At 35.8% G+C, this 23,537-nt stretch overlaps 3 protein-coding genes across 3 annotated transcripts in view; 2 read left to right on the top strand and 1 right to left on the bottom strand.

The window, feature by feature from the left end:
• The window catches only part of LOC107657536 (ORM1-like protein 1), a 9,097-nt gene extending 3,999 nt beyond the window's left edge, over positions 1 to 5,098 (top strand). The window contains exons 2-4 of the mRNA XM_016445675.1: positions 2,801 to 2,983; positions 3,850 to 4,001; positions 4,575 to 5,098. Coding sequence (XP_016301161.1) covers positions 2,810 to 2,983; positions 3,850 to 4,001; positions 4,575 to 4,710 — 462 coding nt within the window. The 5' untranslated portion in view covers positions 2,801 to 2,809 and the 3' untranslated portion in view covers positions 4,711 to 5,098. The remainder of the gene's footprint in view (positions 1 to 2,800; positions 2,984 to 3,849; positions 4,002 to 4,574) is intronic.
• Positions 5,099 to 7,999: 2,901 nt separating this feature from the next.
• On the top strand, positions 8,000 to 11,908 carry LOC107657538 (probable tRNA N6-adenosine threonylcarbamoyltransferase, mitochondrial). Its single transcript, XM_016445677.1, is given in 9 exon segments — positions 8,000 to 8,325; positions 9,389 to 9,647; positions 9,650 to 9,778; positions 9,866 to 9,956; positions 9,959 to 10,039; positions 10,640 to 10,787; positions 10,985 to 11,116; positions 11,203 to 11,274; positions 11,767 to 11,908. Coding segments are annotated over 9 exon segments (1,155 nt in total). The 5' UTR covers positions 8,000 to 8,167; the 3' UTR covers positions 11,852 to 11,908.
• A 387-nt stretch (positions 11,909 to 12,295) lies between these two features.
• Positions 12,296 to 22,530, bottom strand: LOC107657498 (ankyrin and armadillo repeat-containing protein). Its single transcript, XM_016445602.1, is given in 13 exon segments — positions 12,296 to 12,334; positions 13,086 to 13,244; positions 13,356 to 13,478; positions 13,552 to 13,658; positions 14,809 to 14,963; positions 16,029 to 16,149; positions 16,152 to 16,292; positions 16,515 to 16,683; positions 17,112 to 17,168; positions 20,824 to 20,875; positions 21,086 to 21,401; positions 21,991 to 22,402; positions 22,405 to 22,530. Coding segments are annotated over 13 exon segments (1,977 nt in total).
• Between the last annotated feature and the right edge of the window lie 1,007 nt (positions 22,531 to 23,537).

Genomic DNA, 23,537 nt, shown 5'->3' with positions numbered 1-23,537 from the left:
TCCTCCCTGATCTTGCATAACACCAGTGGCAATATCTTGATTGGAGGAAACGCATACAGCCTGGCTGCTGGCCAGTGCGATGTCAGAGCGTCCCCTTCCAGCGGGGAGTGAGACAGGGAGAAGAACAGCGGGCAGTGCGCATTCTCGCTCGTGGCGAACAGATCCACCTCCGCTCTCCCGTAGCGGGTCCAAATCATCCGAACCGACTCGGGGTTCAACCTCCACTCTCCTTGAGGAATCCCCTTCCTCGAAAGCATGTCCGCCCCGCGGTTCAGGAGACCGGGGATGTGCGCTGCTCTGATGGAGAGAAAGTGACGGTCCGCCCATAGCAGGAGATTCGCTGCTTGCTTGTACAAAGCCCTGGAACGTACGCCTCCTTGGTGATTTATGTACGAGACCACGGACATGTTGTCGGTGCGAATCAGTACCTGTCGCTGTTCCAGCTGCGGCCGAAAATCCTTTAGAGCTAAGAACACTGCTTCCAGCTCCAAGCGGTTTATGTGCCACCGGCTCTGGGGTTCTGACCACAGCCCCGAAGCTGGCATGCCCTCGCACACTGCTCCCCAGCCGCGAGTCGATGCGTCCGTCGTGACTACAACGCGCGACGTCACCAAGCCCAGGGGAACCCCCCGGCTGAAGAGATCTGGGTTGCGCCACGGCTTCAGAGCTTCGATGCAGCCGCGGGAGACCGCGATGCGCAAACAGCCCGAAGCCCACGCCGTCCAAAGGATTCTGGAAAGCACGCCTCGGCATCACGTGACTCATGGCTTTGGCGCGCTTTTGAGCCTCCGCGAAGCGCTCAATAATGGACTCCACGGCGTCACCGAAGGGAGTCACCGGAGCGTTCAGCAGCACTTTACGGTCAGCATCCTTGAGGTCAGCCAGGTTTAACCATAGGTGCCTCTGAAGGACGACCATAAAACCCATGGCCTTACCCACGGCCTGGGCCGCTTGCTTCGTCGCCATCAGCGCGAAGTCCGTTGCCGGACGCAGATCCTTAATGGCCTCCACCCTCCGCCACCTGCAGGAGCTTCACCTGAAAAACCTGCAGCACCACCATGGCGTGCAGCGCAGAAGCCGCCTCGCCATCAGACGCATATGCTTTATTGGCGAGGTGGGCGGTCGTCCTGCACGGCTTCGAGGGGAGGCTGATGTCCGAGCCTAGGGTCTTGGCTGCTGCAGGACACAGGCACGCAGCAACAGTCTCCTCGATGGGGGAGAGCGCACGTATCCGTGGGCCTCTGCCCCATCCACATGGGAAAAGATGGCTTGTGTGGCAGAGTGTCGTCCTCTTTTGGAAGGCCAAACAAAGTAGTTTCGCTTTCACAACGAAACACACAGCGCCTTCACGACATGGCGGCAGTTACGCCTATAATAAAAGTTACGCCTTCTTTCTTTGCGTGAACATTTGGGCGGCGTTATGCAAATCTTCCCACATCGTGACGTAGACATGTGGGGGCGTGTTAGGTAGGCGTGGCTGACTCTTAACTTTTATAAAGAATATCTCTTTGGATTTGAGACTTTAGTCTTTGCAACTTTACAGATCTTTATGCACCAAGAGCTTGTAACACTTATAAGAGAAAGGAAAATTTGAAACCGCATCATATGACCCCTTTAAATACATTCTAAATATATATTACATACTTATACACAATCAATGAGTGGAGGATCAATCGAGTGGCTATTGACAGATGTTGCAGTAGCAGGGCTTCAACCTTTGACCTCAATCTGTTTTGCTTTTATTGCATTTATTTGTAGAAGAGCAATAATAAGAGATAAAATAATGGCATTATGCTGTGGATGCTTTCTTTAATTGTAAAATAGATCAAGAAGCAATTGACTTGTTGAGTAGAAACCAAGACCAAGCCATGATTTTGGTGAGAAATCTTGAGATGAGAAACAACCAAACAAATAAGCTGTATATTAGGTAACATTGAACTTTGACTTCCAAACAGCTGCCCAGAATGTTTACCGTAGCGGATAAACAAAACAGGCCATGAAATGTCACTTCCACCCTTTTTGCTCTTCCAAAGAAGAACCAAACTCTTGCAAATAATTTGAATAAGTTGGCCGGCACGAACAGTAATGCATTGGGGCAAAGTACTACAAAGAATCACCCCATTGTAAGTTTGTGAACATGCTTTTGTTGGCATATAGACAAGACCTCATCTGTAAGACAGCTTCTATTCTTAACTAGTACTTTTAAAGCCATAAAACATCAGTTGCAGACTATAGATTGTAGTAGTGCATAAATGATCATTAATTTGAATAGTTAGCCGTTTTACATCTTATTTCACTGGAATTAACTAGACTACTGCTAAATAGATACTGTCTTACACTGACATATAACTTTTAGTTATGATGAGACAACAGAAACACTTTTATCACAACACACTTTTATCAATTTTAGTCAATTTATCGATTGATTAGCCAAATAATTTAATGCTGGTTCTTTTTTTATTGTCAGTTTTAATCATTTAGGGGGGGAGAAATTATACATTTCTTACAATTTTTTTAAAGAAGAATGTTATGTTTTATTAATTTTATGTATTGTATTATGTATGTTTATTTTATTTATACAGCTTTTTTACACTATGCAGAAAATATTGTATTATTTGACACTTTCCAGTTTTACATTTTGGACTACATTAAAAAATCTGGTGTAGAAACAGTTTGCAGTTTGTAATAGAAAATCTGAATTAATATTTTCTTGTAAAATGTACTCCAGTAAACCATTTTATTTACAACTTAGAAAAATACTTTTTACAGTATGTTTTTTTTTTTTTTGTCTATTCGACAGAAAAGCAAGATGAACGTCGGTGTGGCCCACAGTGAAGTGAACCCAAACACCCGTGTGATGAACAGTCGGGGGATATGGCTGACATATGCGCTCGGTGTAGGAATGCTTCACATTGTACTGTTGAGCATTCCTTTCTTCAGTGTTCCTGTTGTGTGGACCCTCACAAATGTTATTCACAATTTTGTAAGTGTCCCCTGTTGAATAATCCTTTGTTATATTGCATTTCATTTCCCTGTCTATGGATTGTCATTTTCTCAGCAGTGCCCTGAGGCCAGTTGGAGTCTCGACAATTGATGCTTCCTTAGTAGTCTTTGTGGCATTATGTAAGGACTCGCTCGCACAAAGATTCAAGGTCAACAGCATGACATCACCAACCAAGTTTAAGCTCTCTGGTACAAGATGATGTATTACAGCTTGCATCACAATGATAAAGCCAAACTATTCTTAGGGATAATGTAATGTTTCTGTTGTCCTGACATGGAAGACAAATTTAGTAAGTGTAGTAAGTCTACAGCTATAAGAGGGAGGGATGATATTCAGAGTCTTCTGAAGCCATACGATAGCATTCCATGAAGAGAGGACAACAAGGTCTGTGTACTTTTGCGTCCATTCATTTTTCATTTTTAACCCAGAAATTAAATATGGAAAATGTGATTTTTCTTTAATGGTTCAAACACTGATGAATAGAATAAGTAGACACAAACTAATTTTCATTATTCAAAATTCGTATTTCATAAAAAAAAAAAAAATCGTAAAAATTAAATACAGCTTGTTTTTTAAATGCTACATTTAATTTCTAGCTTTTTTAGCATCTCTATACAGATGCTATAAGCGCTACTGGAAGGACAGAAACTTCTCATGTTTCATTTAAAATATCTGAAATTGTGTTTTGAAGATCAACCAGTCATACAGTGTTAGAACGACATTAGTAAATGACAGAATTTTCAATTTTGGGTGAACTGTCCCTTTAATATTAAGGAACATCCCATTGTTACAAACTTTGAGAATGGTGTGTATGACATTTGGATCATCTTTCAATCTTCCCACAGGGTATGTATGTGTTTATGCATGCAGTGAAAGGCACACCATTTGAAACACCAGACCAGGGCAAGGCAAGACTTCTCACACACTGGGAACAGCTGGACTATGGCGTGCAGTTCACATCATCTAGAAAATTCTTTACAATCTCACCAATCATTTTGTAAGTTATTTTCGCCATCTTTTGCACAACATTTACACTCTTAAATACATTTTTAACAGACCTGATATGTGACCCTGGACCACAAAACCAGTCATAAGGGAAAAAATAATGTGCTTTTCGAACAGCCTAGCATGAGAGCATGTTCTAGTACACCCCCAAAACAAAATCAAGACTTTGTAAAAGAGCATAATAGGACCCCTTTAATATCCTAATGATTTTTGGCATAAAAAAATAATCGATAATTTTGACCCATACAATATTTTTTTTTGGCTATTGCTAAAAATATACCCAAGCGACTTGAGACTGATTTTGTGGTCCAGGGTCACATATAGGTTTTTTATATGGCTCTTTTATACTATTTCAACCATGAAAATAGCCAAGAAACTGGCCTGGTGTTAAAACACCAACCATCCAATTGCACAACATTTTGAACTAAATACAAAAAAACAATAAATAAACTTTTCCCATCCGAAATGCGAATATTGAATATTATAGACATATTTATTAGACCTTTATTATATAGGATCCTGTACTTATTTTGAAGTGTAACACTTGTTGTTCTTTTCTTTGCAGATATTTCCTCGCTAGCTTTTACACAAAATATGACACAGCTCATTTTGTGATAAACACAGCTTCGCTTTTGAGTGTTCTCATCCCAAAACTGCCACAACTCCATGGAGTCAGGATCTTTGGAATAAACAAGTATTAAGCCCAGTGTTCAGAGGGCACAGACCAACTGTTGCCTGATTTGGGAGAGGAGATAACCCTTTGTACCACAGCTGTGTACACTTAGCAGTTTTGTACAGTCTGTGTAATTGTGAGTCTCTTTGTTTGATATATCTTGAGAAATTGTTGCAGGGAGATGTTAGGAGGACAATTCTACAAGCATTAATAACTTAAGATATTTAATGTGTTTTTGTTCGTTGTTTTGTGATCCTTGTGGATCTGGGCTGGCCCAGGTTTCATGGTTAAAGTTTTTTGTTAATTAGTTTTTGTTTGTTCAAATGTGCTCACAACACTGATACACTGAGATAGATTTATGCTTTTAGCGTCACTTCACATTTCTGAATACATTCTTAGATAATGCCATGAATTGACAAAAGGTGTTTTTAAACTCATTTAAAAGCCATGAAACCTTTCTGCTGTTTCGTTAATGTTTTCATTGCTTCTGAGAAAAATAAAAAGTCAGTTTGCATGATTTCACAATACTATGTATAGTTTTGTTTAGTTAATGTCTTGCAGCGTACAAGTGACGATGAAAAAATATTAACATTAACAAAACTTTTTGGCTTTTAAGTGCTTTCACATTCATTAGAGTCAACATGAAATCAAAAATAGAACTTTTATTACACATTATTTCAAAGAATATTTCTTCCCAATATATGAACAGCTTCCTCTGCCCCTGAAACAAAACATCAAGTTCTTCCCTACATTCTTTCATCTTCTGTTTGAATCAGAAAATGTCATGTTGACTTTTAGCTCAATTTCAGTATGTCATTGTAAAACTCTGGATCATTACCAAGCTTCAGCAAACCATCATGATTCTTTGCTCTCTTTTCTGTCACAGTATTATTGAAGTTGAGAAACTGTAACATAGACCTATTAAACTATTTGTATTTTTTCACTTTCTTGTCTTTTGACAATATCTGCGAAGGCTCAGCTGTGCCAATTGTTTTGTCCTTTTGTTTTGAGAAAAGGTATGATCATAGTTTGTTATGTGTTGTATGACATGCTCCAAACAAATAAAACTTTGCAAAGTATTAGAAACACTGTTGTTCATTAGAAAAATAAATTGTGTGAAATACCAAATACATTTGATGTAAATCATACACTGTCATGTAAGCTTTTACTAAAAATCAGAATACACACCATTACTCAAAAAGTTGAGGTTGGAAAGATTTTCTAAATGTCATTAAGAAATAATATTTTGAAATATTTTTACATTTTAAAATAACTGTTTTCTATTATATCATATTTTAAAATATATTTTATTCCTGTAATGTCCTAGCTGAATTTCCATTACTCCGGTCTTCAGTGTAACATGATCCTTCCTAAATCATTCTAATATGCTGATTTGCTGCTCAAGAAACATTTCTTATTATCAGTGTTGAAAACCGGTGTGCGGATTAATATTTTTGAGGATACCATGATACATTTTATCAGGATTCTTTGATTAACAGAAATGTAAAAATACACATTTATAAATATTTTGTAATATTATAAATGTATTTACTGTCACTTTAATCAATTTCCTGTGTCCTTTTTGAATAAAACTTAATTTCAACAAAAACTCTTTCGAAAGGTAATATATATATATATATACAGTATCTCACAGATATATATATATATATATATATATATATATATATCAGGGGCGTTTTCTCCGAGGAGGCAAGGGAGGCAGTGTCTCCTCAAAAAAATTGGATGAGAAAATAATCGATATTACAAACATAAATCGCAAATATTACTAAATATGGCATTAAAAGTATAAAAGTCACTCGTTTTTATAAAGTAACACTGTCAAACAGCGACACCCGCAGGTAAAGTTTAAGCGGAGGCTTGCCTCCCTTCAGTCCATAGACTTTCAGCAGAGACATCAAAGCGTGCAGTGACTTTTCTGGAGGCTCATTGAGATGAATGGGGGAAAGTCACGTGAGAGGAGGCAATGATCTGTTATGATTGAATGTGATTGGTTCGTGTGATAAATCCCGCCTCTTGTTTTCGTGCGAGCTCTCGCCTGAATGAAGAAAATGATGGTGTTATTGACTAATTATAAAGTAAGTAAACAACTCTCCTGCTTAGATACCACTACTTTGTGTCACGTCAAAATAAAACTTGAAATGGTCTGAAAACGTGATGACTGCGTCAGTTTTTAGTGAGCGCTCAGCGTGATGAAATGAAATACATATCTTCGTGTCTGTGGCAGTGTTTACAGAGCTTTTATGATGATGACCCGAAAATAAGTTGCCTATTAAAAAGAACAGCTGAACATCAGTTCACAAATAAAAAAAATATTGGTAACATTTTACAATAAGGTGTCATTTAATGTGTTAACTAACATGAACAAACAATGAACATCTATTATTTATTAATCTTTGTTTATATTAGTTAATACAAATACAGTTGTTCATTGTTAGTTCACAGTGCATAAACTAATGTTAACAAACACAACTTTTGATTTTAATAATGCATTAGTAAATGTTGAAATTAATATTAACTAAGATTAATAAATGCTGTAGAAGTAGGCTATTGTTTATTCTTGGTTAATGTTAACTAAAGTAGTTAACTAATGTTAACTAATGAAATCTTATTGTAAATTGTTTCAAATATATTGTTCAAATTGTTACTGCCTTTGGTTATTATTTTGTAATAAATATAAAAATGTGATATTATATTTATGTGATATTTATTTAACCAGGAAAATGTGACATATATATATATATGTATGTATGTATGTATATAACTGCCTCCTCATTTTAAAACACCACCGCACGCCACTGATATATATATGTGTGTGTGTGCATTTCTATTATTTCTATTTGTCAACTAGGCTACACAAAAACACAGAATGAATGAATTTGAATTCAGAAATGCACGTGGAGCTAATAGGCCTTTACCTTATTAAGAGTAAAGAAGGGACTTTAAGTATCAAATATCAAATAATAGATGGAAATTGTCATAGAACCTACTTTACAGCAGCCAAGTGTGAAGAATTCATCTTATTTAGTGTACAACATCTCGCCCATGTTAGACTTCATCCCTCCTGTATTATTATCCCGATGGAAACAGGCGCAAGAGATAATGGTTCCTGTATTGTTTTTTATTTTGGACGTATTAGTAATTTAGCTATGATATTATTATTAGCGTACTTGTTTATTTATCAAATTGGCCCAGGCATCTGTTTTTCTCTACTATTTATCATTTTCATCTTAAAGGAAGTCTATCGGAACCCAACTTCGTTTGTTGTGAGTAGAGCTTATTTATATGTAACGCCTTGATCGGACGGGGTCATAAATGAAGTTTTACAAGGAAAGACAAGTTTAGCGGTGTTTTCGAGTCATTTGAATTGTTGAAGCGTATGTAACCTTTCAGATTACTGTCGAGTTAAATCAACCAGTGTTAACGACAGTGAACCGTCAGTGTTGAATGGAGCAGCTCGGTGCTGGATGAAGCGCTGCACGTCAGGAAGAGTCTTCAGTACAGTGCGCTCTAGGTTAGTTTTGGGGATCGAGACGAGCTGCGATGAGACCGGAGCGGCTGTGCTGGACGAGACTGGAGTGATTCTGGGGGAATCTCTGCATTCTCAGAAACAGACACACCTGGAGTAAGGCTAGCCACTGACTTCATAAATAACCTCAGTTGATACATAGAGTAATACTAATCACATGTTTTCATTATGCTAAAGGAACATTTATCTCAAAAAGGCCATTCAGTGGTTAAATATTCACCATCACGATATTCCAAGGTCTTAAAAAGAAAATCATCATAAAAATGGTCCATATGACTCGTGCACTATACTTCAAGTAGGGTTATTTTAGTATTGTTTATGAACTAATAGTATAGTATTATAGTATCAATATTTTAAATTAGCTTTTATTTTATATTTTTTAGTTTTCATTCCGTTTTAGTTATTTTGTTAATTGCTTTTATAATTTTTCATTTTTTTAATATTGATTTTTTTTTCCCTTTATTTTTTTCCCCTGTGTTAGTTTAAGTAATTTTAGTACTTCAACTTATCTTTTCACTCAATTGCCAAGGCAACATTTCTAATTTTCATTTTAGTTTTTTATCTTAGAATTATATTTTATGTCGGTCTTATTTTAAGAAAAACAATTTAGTTTTAGTGAGCAATAAAAACACTGACTTATCTTCTTGAGCTATAATAGCTTTGTTTAAGAAACTGATTGAAAGCAAAGTTGTTATTCACTGAAAATAACAGCTGTGGTTACTATTCACTGTTGCTGTATAGAAAAGAACAGCTTGGACATTCTACTATGAATTACTTATTTAACTTACAATTTTACTTATTTTGAGGTGAAACAGTTTCATTTTCAAAAAGGAAGTTCGCAGGATTTTAGACAGTAGTGTTAGTAATGGCTTTGTATGCTGGTTTTATATACCTAATATAAAAACCCTCATAATTTTTTTTTTCGTGAATTCTGTCATCTAAACAAACATTTTAATATAATTATATTTTTATACGTTTTTTCATTAAGTCTGGCCATTTTCAGATCAGGACTATTTAAGTAAACTCCAGAAATAGCAAAAAGGTGATTAAAAATATACAATTTGCCTTATATATTTATATACATAAGATAAGGATAAAAATGACTCAGGTAATGGTGTATTATGGTGCATTTAATTTAATTCAATTCGTTCTCTTACAGCGCGGGTGGAATTATCCCAACTGTGGCCCAACGCCTACACAGAGAAAACATCTCTAAAGTTGTCCAGGAGGCCTTAGACAGAAGTGGCATTGAACCCAGTGAACTCACAGCTGTGGCCACAACAGTGAAGCCTGGTCTCGCCCTTAGCTTAGGGATCGGCTTGGATTTCAGTCTGAAGTTTGTGAGACTTCATGAAAAGCCGTTCATCCCTATACACCATATGGAGGCACATGCCCTCACTGTAAGAATGCTACACCCCTCGTAGACTTCCCTTTTCTTGTGCTCCTTGTCTCCGGGGGTCATTCTCTTCTTGCATTGGCCAAAGGAATAGATGAATTTCTTCTTCTGGGGCAAACATTGGATGCAGCAGCCGGGGACACTTTAGATAAGGTATCAGGCTATCATGTCAGTTTCAAATACAAGGAAAGCAGCAGGATGTTTATAATATAAATTGTTTATCTTTCTTTTCAACGACAGATTGCTAGAAGACTTTCTCTTAGGAATCACCCAGAGTGCTCGTCTTTGAGTGGTGGACAAGCCATAGAGCTTCTGGCAAAAGAGGGGGATCGAAGGAGCTCTACGACTGCAATTTCTCTTTTGCTGGTTTGCGAAACCAGGTGACACTGGCAATAAGCAAAAAAGAGAGAGAAGGTACTTTATCTATTCCTTTTAAACAAAAGAAACAGGTTCTTTTCCAAAAGCTAGTGAGCTGCCTACATAGACAGCTGCCTTTTAAGGCAGCATCCCGACTGAAATGGCAGCTTATAAGTGACTGATTTGAAAAACCGTAAACAGGCAGCAACTCTGCGTATGATGCAAATATCTCTCCACATTTGAAATACACAGGAGACTTGACTGACTATTAATTGGCATTAACATTAATCATATTGACACCAATTAATTGGAATAGCAATGCAATAGTCTAATAAGGCTATATATAAATTGTATAAATTATATATAAATTATATATATATGTGTGTGTGTGTGTATACATATATATATATATACACTGTATTTATATAAATGTACAGCACACAAATATTGGGTTTTCAATTAGATTTTAAATATTTTATGGATATATATATATATTCATTCATATTGAAGTATCAATAAAATGGTTAAGCTCAAATTTAAAAAATGGTTATTTGTATGTGCTGTATATGTTTTATCTAATTGCAATGTATTAGAATAAAATTCGTATTTATATAATCCTAACCAGTATTATATTACTGTAATGTTATGTTTCCTCAGGTGTTGAAAAAGGTCAGTTATTATCATGCGTTAAAGACATCGCCGCTGCCTCACAACACACTATGGCTTCTCATATAGCCAAACGAACACATCGTGCCATTTTGTACTGTAAATCCAAAGGTCTTCTACCACAGCATAATCCAACTCTGTTAAGTTCACAGCACTCCAGGACTCGGTTGAGGCATTTCGTATTAACATTAATTCGAACTTGGCTTAATCATTTTACAATATTTAAAAACTTCTACCAAGCAATGCCTGTGGTGAATTGACATTTGGTAAAAAAATTCCACTCCAACCTTTCTATCCCAACCAAAACTTCTACTCTTCCACTTGTGCCCCTTTGTAGGTTGTTTCAGGGGGAGTAGCAAGTAATGAATACATCAGACGGACTCTGAAAATTGTCACAGATGCCACTGGATTGCATCTGCTTTGCCCTTCGTCAAAGTTTTGCACTGATAATGGAGTCATGATTGCATGGTAAGAACATAAAATGGTGCACATTGCCTTACAGCCTTGATGACATGCATAAGACACTGACTTTTGTTCCTCACTATTGTTGTTAGGAATGGCATAGAGAGACTAAAGCAAGGAAAGGGGATCATGTCCCATTGCGAAGAGGTCAACTATGAACCCAAGTAAGTTAAAATGGCATTTGCTCTGTTAGTAAATAAATTGGACTTATTCACATTTTCAATGCATGTTTCTCATCTTATTGTGCACAATTTAAGTAAAAAAAAAAGAAGGTTTGTCTTTGTAATCTTTTTTTTTTTTTTTACATTTTTATGATTTAATTAAGTATTGGCTTTTCATCAACTCACAAACCCCAGTTTGGGAAACCCTGATGTAATGTGATGTTTAATGCAAAAGAATGGAAAACATTTTCTTTCTCTTTGTATTTTTATATCAATGTGGTACAAAATAAATCTATTCAAATCTATGTGATAAAACAAGTAAGGTCAAAAGTAATCTGATTAGATTACCTAAAATGTGTAAAATCTAATAGATTGCATTACTAATTTTCATCATATAATTTGGAATCAGTAACAGTTTGTAAGTAATCTACCCAGCACTGATTGTATATGTTAAGAGTCTGTTTTAATGTAACGACATTTTTCATTTATTTTTAGGGCACCACTTGGATTAGACATCACTTCAGAAGTTAAAGATGCTGCAATCAAAATTCCCCCATTAAAACTGAGGATAAATTCTTGACATTGTGTCGAAAGAACATTTCCTACATATTAATAAAAGATTATTTATTTTAAGAAATTTAAATGGTTCTGTTTTGCATATGCTTTAATTAAAAGTTTATGATGTTATTACTTTTCAGTCACCTTTTGGTGTGAATGGCAGTGCTGGAGTTCTTGACCTTTCAGGTGTTTTAATTTAACCTCTGTTTTGGGGCATTGTGGCAGGACGTCTGTCCCGTTCTGACTCTGGGGTTGGCAGTTCTGGCCCTCTGTCTTGCATGGTGTGGCAAAAGAGCTGGTGTTTCTCTGTCCCCAATTGCAGACTGACTACACCTAGCGTTCATTCTCTTTGCCAGTCCTGGTGAGAAATGATATAGCGCAAACATCTGTATGTGAGATATAGTCCTCATTGCTCTAGCCAGCATCACAATATGTCATACATAATTCAATTGAAATACCTTTATTATCACGATGAGGCACAGGAGGGCCGCCATTTATCTCCAAACTGCAATGGAGAAAACAGAAAGTAAACTAATTATGCTTGTGAATTATCAAAGGCCTCATATTTAGCTACTTCCTGTCAAAATTTAATGCACCTTAGGGATGGAAACCCTATTCTTCTCTGTCTTTCAAACTCTGCTGTAAACAATTGCGATATTCTGGCATCTTCTTCAGCTAAATTCTCCATTAGGAGGTCATATATGTGAGGGGATTTTCTACATTTTGCCAGAAGTTGTCGATGAGCATATCAATTGGAGGTCAGGTAACCCAGAGCACTGAGCAAATGAGGAGTCAGTTAAATTAACTGTTTTTTTCAGCCCTTTACACAACATCATAATAACCATAACATCTGTTCATTTTCATTACTATGGTAAATGGTTTCTTGAAAACATACAATGTCTGAGATCACATTGAAAGTCTTTCATTGTTTTCATTTTTTGGGTTACAAGTCCAACTCTCTAACCATTAGGCCACGACTTTTTGGAGTTTGAAGATCAAAAGAAAACGTTATGATGTCAAATCAATACTATCTTAAAGGGGTCATATGATGCGATTGTTTTTTAACCTTAAACCGCATGAACACATTTCATTACACCAAATACACAAAATAATGTTCTTTTTAGCAACATCATATGACCCCTTTAATTATTTATTCAGCAATATTTTATTTTGAAAAGAATGTAAAATTAATGCATTTTTGATATCCGCCTCAGACTTTTGGACCCCAATGTGTGTGTTCTGAATCTTCTGAATACCTGAAATGCAGCTTTTGCACTTTCTGTCTCATTGTCAGAACTCAAAAAAGTCTCGTATGTGTTCATTAGAATTCTTCCTGTTTGTCGAATTGCCTTATGTTGCACTTTGTTGTTGTAAACAAACAGAGATAATGCATGTCCAGCATCCAGACAAATACTCTGAAAGAGAAGACTTGCTAAGCAGCTCACACATTCAGAATATCAGTGGCATCAAATGAGCACCATGAAACATTTCAAACCAAGGTTAAAGTGGTATAAAATTTAAATTACTTTGTTTTCAGCCCCCATGAGCTCCAGAATGATATCATAAGAGAAGTCCTCTTGTTCCCAGAATTCCCTCTGGAGTTTTTGGTTCCCCAGCAGCACACAGGCGAGAGTCTGAGCCACTTGCACCTAATGTGATTTAAAAATACTATGAAGTTACTTCCTGTTTTAATCTCATTTAATTTTTGAAACGAAACATTACCTTGACCTCCAGAGATTCATGGGATTTTAAAAGATCTAATAATGTAGGAATGGCCTTTTCTCTGCAAATAAACTTTTGAGTCTTTTTATTAGTATTAAGTGCCACTCCTGCAACCAAAACAAACGTTTAATCCTTTGCGCTGTAACACAAAGCTATTCATATCAAAGACATGGAAGAAAAGGTGTGAGATATTACCAATGCACAAACAAGGGGGTGGGGGGGATTTGTTCAAAATTTGTAACAATATGAATGGAAGCTTGTTTCTTCCAGGGCATAAATACGGTAATTACAACTTTTTATCTCACAATTCAATTTTTTTTTTCTTCAATTCCGAGAAAAATATAAACTCAAAATTGCGAGATGTTAACTTACAATTAAAAAACAGATAAAAAGTTGCAATTACCTTAAAAAAAACAGAATTGTGAGATGTAAACTCAGAATTTGAGATATGTCAGAATTCAGAGAAAAATAAAGTCAGAATTGTGAGATGTAAACTTAATTTTTATTCCGTGACTTCACAAAAAAAAAAAACAATTGCGAGACGTAAACTTAGAATTCTAAGAAAAAAGTCAGAATTGTGAGATATAAACTCGCAATTGCAAGAAAAAAGTCAGTATATTTACACTATATTTTTATTTATTTATAATTTTTTATTCCGTGGCAGAAACAAGCTTCCACAGTTATGAAGGTGCGGACAGTTCTGTCTGAAAAAGAGTTTGAGGGAACATCTGTCTGACAAAATGTTTTAACAGATAATCCAGGGGAGACACGATCCAGACACCTGACTGAAAAGGAAGCACTCTTGGAATAAAGCATCGTTTTGGAATCACAGCCTGTAATCGGGTCATAGTTTAACACTAATAGCAATACAAGAGACACAGCAACTCTTGTAAGCAATGTTTACAGAGAAACCCACAGGGGGAATAACATTCCACTGTGCATGCCTTCCTGTCTTATGAGTCTAACAGATCAGTGCTGTCTCAAGACAGGAAGTGCTGGCCGCTTACCCGCTGGACCAGACCTGTTCTGTCAGTGACAGGGAGAAGCTCAGGTAGTCAATCTGCTTAGTTTATCCAGTGCCTGTCAACACGTAGTCAATGGGAAGCTGTTTTTATTGCATTTGGTGCTTCTTCTGTCTGGATGACAGCTTTGCAGCGAGAGTGTTACTTACATTCAAGGGTGACTGATTGGTTGGATGGAACTGGGTGATCTCTTTTGGGACGGTGTATAATGAGACCAATTTGTATCTGGCCTTACCCACATATTGCATTTTGTCTGAAGAGGACAAAAGAAGGTCAAGGATGACCAGGTAGCCCATCTGTTCTGCCATGAGTTTCTGTTGCTTCAGAGTTTGTCCTGCCAGAGCCCATAGAGCTGTTGCACCCTGTTCCCGCACTTCCAGCTGGAAACACCTGAACACAGGGTGAAGTTCAGAAAGAGTTTACTGTACCAAGGGTTGACTTGGGACTTAATGCAATATGAGAATCTTTCTCTGAAATCTTATCAATCTTATCAAATCTTATTCCCTTAAAGTTATCAAGAACAGTACAGTTAATTCAACAACAAAATATGACCTTTTGATACACTTGTTTATATAAAAGCAAGACTAAAAAATACTAAATTACTAAAGAATTAACTAAAATCAAAAACAATATTTATAAAAAAATATTTGGAGGAAATGGTCTTTTTTTAGAAAATAGATAAAAGGTTTTTATTTATTGATAATTTTATTCTAAATAAATTACTAAAAGCATACATTATAAGCATATAAAAAAAACTAAATTCCTAAATAAATTAATATTATTTTTACAAATATTATGAGTGATTATGCAATTTTCTGATGTATACTAATAAGAACAATTCTATTAAATAATTTAATTCAACTAAACATTCGTGTAATATGTATATGACAGAATCTAATAGAATTGGCTTGTAGCTTAACTTTTTAATTAATTTTTTTTTTTTTTCATTTTACTTAAATTTTGAGTTAATGCTAATAAGATACATAATTTAGCAAAACAGTGTTTAAAAAAGTGCTTAAAAAACAATATGCAGTATGCTCTGTTGTAGCTGCATCCATATCCACTACATCCATATTAATTTCACTATCACACAATAATACTACATTTATTTATAATGTGCTCTTCTTATACCCAAAGTGTTGCAACATACAATAAAATAAAAAACAATATAAAACAAAACTTTAAAACCCAAGTAACAAAACCATTAAAGCAATTCCTCATAACTTTATACACTGAATAATTTCTAAATAGTTTAAACACTAATGGAAGTAAATCATATTTTTGATGAGTAAAAATGTTGAAGGTGGTTGTCCAGAACACCATTCAAAAAACCCAACAGTACGTAGCTTTATATCGATTTATTCGAAGTCATCCCTGCATTATTAACATTGTATGTTCTTGCAAAGTGAAGGAAATTGGCATAGTTAGTTACCCAGAGGCAACATATTTAAATACTGTGTTAAAGCTGCCGTTACATTACTTTTAAAAGTTGTAAAACTTGGCAAATACTTGGCAGTCGATTGCCTGAGGAAGCACTGTTGGATGGCAGGATTGTGACTGGCTATAGATTCAAGCACTTGACCTTAACAGGAATTTTCCTCTCTTGCAGGGCTTGCACCAGGGCACCGACAGCTCCTGCCTCACATATGAGCCTCTGGTTCTCCCGGTGACCCCAAGCCAGCTCTGCAAGAGCCAAGCAGGCCTCTTCCTGCAGTACTTCTGTCAGATAAAAACACATCCATTTAATCTAAATGCGAATGAGTAAGACTCCAGAACTTCTCCTTTTGTGTTCCACAGAAAAAAAGACAACAGGAAAAAAAATTTGAACGACATGAAAGTGAATAAAAATGACAGAATTGATCTATGATCTGTTCAGACATTTCACACAACAGACATTTGTTGTCTTTCACTACTGCATATTTTCCAGGAGGTAAAGAGTACCAGAGTTTACAGACAGGAATTCGACGAGATGTGGAACTCCTCCAGCATGTGCAACAGCAGTTTGGTTGCATGGGCTTTTGACGTATAGTGTACGGATGCATCTGACAGCATTTACTAGCACATCTTGGAGGTCAGAGGTCAGGAGCTTCACAACCAATGCCACCCCACCCTAGACAAAAAATTTGGGGGCATTTGTTTAATGCTCAGGACGCGCTCAGGACAGTTCAGACATTGCAGTGCATCAGAGGTAAAAAAATATATAAATACTGTTCAGTTTCTTGCACAGACCGATCGTTTCGTGTCTTTACACATCAATGTATCGTCACGAGCCACAGGGTTTAATTTGGTTTCGTTTGTGTATCTTTTTTTTTTACTCTCAAAGCCGTGATTCCCATTCACTTCCATTATATGACTGACAGACTGCAACGGATTGAGTTAAAAATCTTCGTTTGTGTTCTACTGAAGAAACAAAGTCACCTACATCTTGGATGCCCTGTGGGTAAGCAGATAAACATCAAATTTTCATTTTTAGGTGAACTATCCCTTTAAGATCTTTAAATGTGTATAGATAGATACCATAAAAGTTTCTTGACTCACCAACTGAGCAATAAGGTTTTGGTGATGCTCACTGTGTCCCGCCAGAATGGCCAGTATAAATGAATGAGTTTATTATTGAAACAAGAACAAATATCTGCCAATAGGCTTAGAAAAATCAACTTAATCCAAAGGGAAACAACTTTTACCCCACTGGAAGATATCTGTTCTTATTTTAAGACTTTCTGCTATGATTTAAGAGCTTTTTAAGGCCTTAATTTGTGGAAGGGTGAATTAAGACTTTTTAAAACCTTTTTAAGACCTGCAGAAACCTTGACTGTACCAATATTGCTTATCCTACAACAGTGCTTAAAATATGGTAATTGATTGCTGAATATGAGAAATATTTTACTAAATTTTATTACAAATTATTTACATTGAACTTTTTCCTGCTGTCAGAACAGTCATATGACCTATTTTGGGGCCACAAGCAGCCAGTTGAGAACCATTGTTCTAACATTTAACTTTTTAACATTATTTATTATTATACAAACACACACAAAACAACTATCCAAAACTAAATATCAGAAATTATATAAAAAGAGATTAAAAAAAAAAGAGATTGAAATTAACTTCGTTATCAAGACTAATATATCTATGACCTGCTTCCATTATATCCTCACAAGAGGACTCAGTGTTCACACAAAGAGCCTCAAGGCACCTGAGGGCCATCTCCAGCCGCCTGGTGTCCTCACTCTGGATCATTTCTGCAGAAAAAAAAAGAAAAGTCATTACCACAATCACTAAAATTTAAAATATATTTAATTAGTAATTTAAATAAATAATTTGCTACTCATCTAAAATGTGGAATATGGTGATAATAAAGAATGAGGTGTGTTCAAACATTTTTGTAGTGTATGTAAATTTACAATTTTAAATGAGAAGCCTAGTGCTTTCTGTTTGATAGTGAAAATAGTTTTGATAGTTTCTGTTCGTAATTAGTGAAAATTTGGAATACACATTTTAAATCTGCAATATCATACCGACAAGAAATCTTCCACACAGGAAGCCCATCCAAGTTGAGTTGAATGAGGTGTCTAAGCACATCGATCATGTGACACTGAAGACTGAACTAATGGCTGCTGAAAATTCAGCTTTGCATCACAGGAATAAATTACATTTTAAAATATATTAAAATAGAAAACAGTTCTTTTTAAATACATAAATAACAGATGGAAAATTACATAAATTGGATCCACAAATGCAAACTAGGAGTATACAATACAAACTCCTTTTTAATAGAAATCAAAGCAAACTAAAAGTGGAAACTATTAGTTCAAAAATGTAAGGAATAATTTCATTTGAAAAGTACTGGTCGTTGATATGCATTTAGGGTACTAAATAGATTATTTATGGTATATATATGGTATATAACCCTGTAAAACTCTTTTTTTTTGAATGAATGAATGGATCAGTTTTTTCAACCTTTAGAGAAAGTCTAAAAAAATCTTAAATCTTTCATCGAGTATCATATTTAATACTTCAAGCTTTTATGGCTCATATAGTATGACATAGGAGAATATGGAGCTCATACTCAAGTAGGGAAAAAAACACCTCCATTTTATTCAGAGGCCCAAACTGAGTAGAAATATGCAATTTGGTGCTGTTGCTAATATTTATATGACCAAAAAGTAAGTTGAAATTCTGATGTAGTAGATTGTGTACAATTTTTCAGCAGTTTTGATGATGTCAGTAATTTACAGGCCTTAATGTGCAAATAAAATATGATATAGTATGATTTATTGGGTTCAATATTAAATGCAGATTTTTTTGTGTAGGTGGATTTCAGAACACTTCAGACTCAAGCAGCCAATTACCTTTATGAGTTACTTCGTCAGGACTCCACTTACAAAACACAGTTTCCAATACCACTCAGTGAGATTGAAGGGGAAAGGTCAGCACTGTTTATATTATATATTCATGTATTTATATATTAAATTATATAAATACTGTTCATGGCATCTAACATACACTTGTGGTTTGCAGCTATAATGTCATCTGCATTGCGTTAGAGTCGCTTTATCCTCAACATAACATGATTCAGTTGTGGGGGGCTTTAAACACTTCCATCAAAATCCTCAAAGGGAAGAGACTGCCCTTGATGGACATTGAGCTACACAAGCAATTCAAGAAAACATTTGGTTACACAAAAGCTATAGAGTGCAAGGTGATAAGTGACAATCAGTTCATACTTTGGTTTCCCTCAATGTACATAATCTGTATTTAAACATTGAAATATGCTTCTAACTCAGACTGTGGCATTTGGGCTGAAGGCAGCAGAAGAGATAGAAGGGGGGGAGCGTTTCACTCACTGAGTCGCAGGAACCCGACATCCCAGCTGCACGTTCTTGATGAGCAGGGTCTCTCTCTGCTTCACCACGCTGCAGCCAACAACCAATCACACATCAGCCTCCAGCTCGCTGCAGCAGGAGTCAACCTCAACCAGATACGCAGCGAGAGATTCTCTAACTCAGGTCAACACATTAAAAGTCTCTACTAATGTTCACATGCATTTAAATGCAATAAAAGCTTGTAGACATTGTTCTTATGTTACATTTTCAGGAAAATCAGGTGTTGGAGGTCCATTCATAGAAGGAACAGGATAAGGGTAATTAAAGCTGTCATATCCTGAAAGAAAAAGAAAAACCAAAAATTACAAAAATAAAAATAAAATAAAAAATGGCAACCATAGTAATATTTTGTATATAATATCTAAATATATATAATATATATTTCATGTAATAGTATGCTTTATTTATTAAGGGGCATTTTGAAATAGGAAAAAAAATGCTATCAATGATGTCAAACCAGGTATAACACATCTAACTGTATTGTTATTATCATTATATTTTATTTAATAAGTGAAACCTCCAGATCACTTCAAAAAGCAAAATGGATGCAACCAGTGGAGTTTGGCATCAGTGATGTAAAACCTGGCACGATGTGTCGAAAGATGAAGATGCATTCTTTTACATTTATTCCCCTTTTAGGGTTCACTCCAGTGCACCTCGCTGCACAACGTGGCTCCCTTGAATCCCTAAACTGTCTTTTAGCACTGCGAGTGGACTACAAACTTGTGGACAAGAGGGGTTGGATGGCTATTCATTTTGCAGCCTTTTACGGCCAAGTGGCATGTGTTTAAGCATTATGTAGGAAAGACCCTGCGTTATTGGAGATGAAGACCCCTGCTGAGTATGTGATATATTTTAGCAATAAATTTACTGTAAGGATGTATGTTTATGTATATATTTTAATGTATATACACAACCTTTCAAAAGTTTGGGGTCGGTAAAATTTTGTAATGGTTTTGAAAGAAGTCTCTTATTCTCACCAAGGCCGCATTTATTTGATCAACAATACAGTACAAACATTAATTCTGTGAATTATTATTAGAATTTATCCAGGGACCTCGTCTACCTGAAACTCATCACGTTCCTGGTGCCCCTGCTGATATCCTTGAGGAAAAAGATGTTGATTCCTAATTGGTCTCAGTTGCTCCCACCTTTGTCAGGTTTGCATTGTCTTTTGATTGCTATCACTGCTATGCCTGAATAATTTGTGGATGCATTGACATTGGTGAATGAATTTTGCTTTGCTTTGTTTTTTTTTGCTTAAAGATGACAAGCTGAAAACAGAACGAGAGGTTTCTCCACAACTTCTCGGACCAGACTTTGCCTGCAAGCACTTTCCACAGAAGCAGAATCAGTATTTTCACCTTCACTGAGGGATTGAATTTGATGTGGGGACTCCTCCTCTTGATGACATCACTGAGGAAATGAAGGTGAGATATGAGATATGAGCACTTTTTTAAAATCAACTTTCAGTTTTAATACTTCACTCAGAAAGTGAAGTTTATTTCCCCCCTAGAATTTACTTAATCATTTGTTAGTAAAGTACGTAACCATAAATGTAATAACGTAAATAATAATAAAACATAAAATAAAAAATTAAATAACAGTATTATTATTATTATTAACATAGCAGATATGCAGTAGACTTCTGCATTCCCTTCAAGGTGCTTTCTCACCAGAATAATGTGGTCTGACAGCCTTTTCTGTTGTCCTCAAGTGAGTCGGACCACATTAGATAGGCTATGAGATGCCTCAAACACAAACAGATTTTGGTGCTGGCGGACAGAGGTCAGGTAGGCACTCAGCTTGATCAGGATGTTTTCTGAGTATTGTGAGAAGAGGTTCTCCTCCTCAGAGCTGTTGGGTTCATAGGTTGGGTCTACATCCATGCTCTCCTTATAAATGTCCCGATAACATGGATCATCTGAAATGTCTGTTAAACCTGGTGATACAAATCAGTGCTTTTGTAAGTGTGTCTGTATTTAATGAATATGTATTTCTATTTAATAAAATCAATATTTAATAAACACAATACAATAATAATACATTTTTATAATAAAGTTGTAGTTTTTTTATATATCTTAAATTAAATGAAAACTAGAAGCGTTGCCTTGGCAACAAGCTGAATTGATGTTATGATTATTTATTAAAATCTAATTAATAAAACATATAATAATATATGTATTAATTATTTTTAATAAAAATAATACAATAATTCATACAAATTTTGTTTAATTTTGTGTATTTTCGATTATCATTTTATGTGTTTGTCATTTTATTTCACACACACACACACACACACACACACTTATTCACTTTATTTTATTTTCGTACATTGAGTGAAACTAAATGAAAATGAGAAATGTTGACTTGGCACCTAGCTGCCATTTTTAAAAATGTTTTATTTTAGTTAACGTTTATTTTATTTCAAGCAACGAAAGTGTTTTTTAGTTTTAGATAACTATGATAACCCTGATGACACTTTCACATCTTTCTTTGGCTGTTCTAGATTGAAAGACTTCATATCTCACCTGCATTGAAGAACTCTGTTAGCGTATCTTTCTTTGTTTGAGGAACAACATCTGAATCCACGGCCATGATGGACCTAGGAATGTAACTCCCGTGCCAGAGAGCCTTCATGGTATAATCTATGTTTATTAGTATCTGACCGACTGTTGTATCGTAATATGCTGGTGGTAACTGGCACGAGCTCTGGTCATAGTTGGGCACCAGACTGATAACGGGAAATTGGTTAAAACCATATATTCCCACAGTCAGCTCCCTCACAATCCGGTGGACTATTCCGTGATCCAGGGGCAAACTTGAGTCAAAGGGAGCCAGAAAAATTATGTTGGGAGCTAAAATGTTCCTCATTTGTCTGATGATGCCAGGAGGTGCATCCATAGGCAGGCTCTGCTCGTCAGCACTGAGCACTGAGCACTGAGCAGCCAGCTACAGGAGGCCAGGCTCAGGCTGAGCAGTTCTTTGCGGTCATATTTCTGAAGTAAAGACTGAGCGGTCAACGCAGCACGAACAGCCTTCTCGCTGCTCTGATCTGACGGGTTCGCCATCTGTTTTTCTCTGATACAGACGATATGAGTGCGGTAAAATGAAGGTAATTAATTTCCTTTCAAAAACACCGTTAAGGTTCCCCTCAAAAGATTGAGTTGTCGGATTAATTTTGTGAGTTTGAAGTGCGTTGCTCTTAGCAACCAGTGACGCACAGTGACGCTTCTGCAACTCTTCAGATCAACCAATAGATGGCGCTGTTGCACGCGTTTGCGGTCAGGTCAGGATTAGCTCATGATAGAGTTTGATCGATTAGTATTTTTATAATATTATTATAATATTTATTATATTATTTTATTTAAAAGGGACAGTTCACATTAATAAACATTACTGTAAATGAGTCAGAGGCTATTCCATGGACTGAATGTTATAAAAGTCACCCTAAAAACAAATATAAAGTATAAAGTAAACTTTACAACAAATTATTAAAATTATGGTATTCAAAAAAAAAGCAAAAGCACAAACGACGCGTCTATATTCATGTTCACAGTCCAAAATGAATTGTATATAATTATAATTGTTATTAAATTATCTATTAATAATTAAATTATATCTATTATATAATTATTATATATAATTTAATTTGCACGTCTATGCACATATTTACGTCTATTGCGTAAATACGTCATGATGTTTAGGAATCACTTAACTGATCAAAAGATCCGATTCCCGTTTTTTATTGTTAGAGTATCACAATGATATACATAAAGAACGAATGCAAATCTATGAATGAAAATCACCAATAAATAAACAAGATAAAAAGGTAATAAATATATATATTACAACTCGACAAGATATATTGCTTTCTTTAACTAAATAAATTAAACCGATTCGTGTAAATGATTTCGACTTCCTATTACTTATGTTTAAACAACAAATAAAAACAGCAGACAGAACTAGAGAGCTCCTTAATAAACGCCCCCTATCGTACTGTGAGCCTGGAACGTCTCGTAACGTAATTAATATTCATGAGCTAAGTAGGTTTCGCTTTGAAAACGTTGTGGCAAAT

Source organism: Sinocyclocheilus anshuiensis, unplaced genomic scaffold (assembly GCF_001515605.1).
Source record: "Sinocyclocheilus anshuiensis isolate Anshui unplaced genomic scaffold, SAMN03320099.WGS_v1.1 scaffold179, whole genome shotgun sequence".
Lineage (NCBI taxonomy): Eukaryota > Metazoa > Chordata > Actinopteri > Cypriniformes > Cyprinidae > Sinocyclocheilus > Sinocyclocheilus anshuiensis.
Note: the sequence above shows the minus strand (reverse complement) of the source record. Positions and strands in the feature narration are given on the sequence as shown.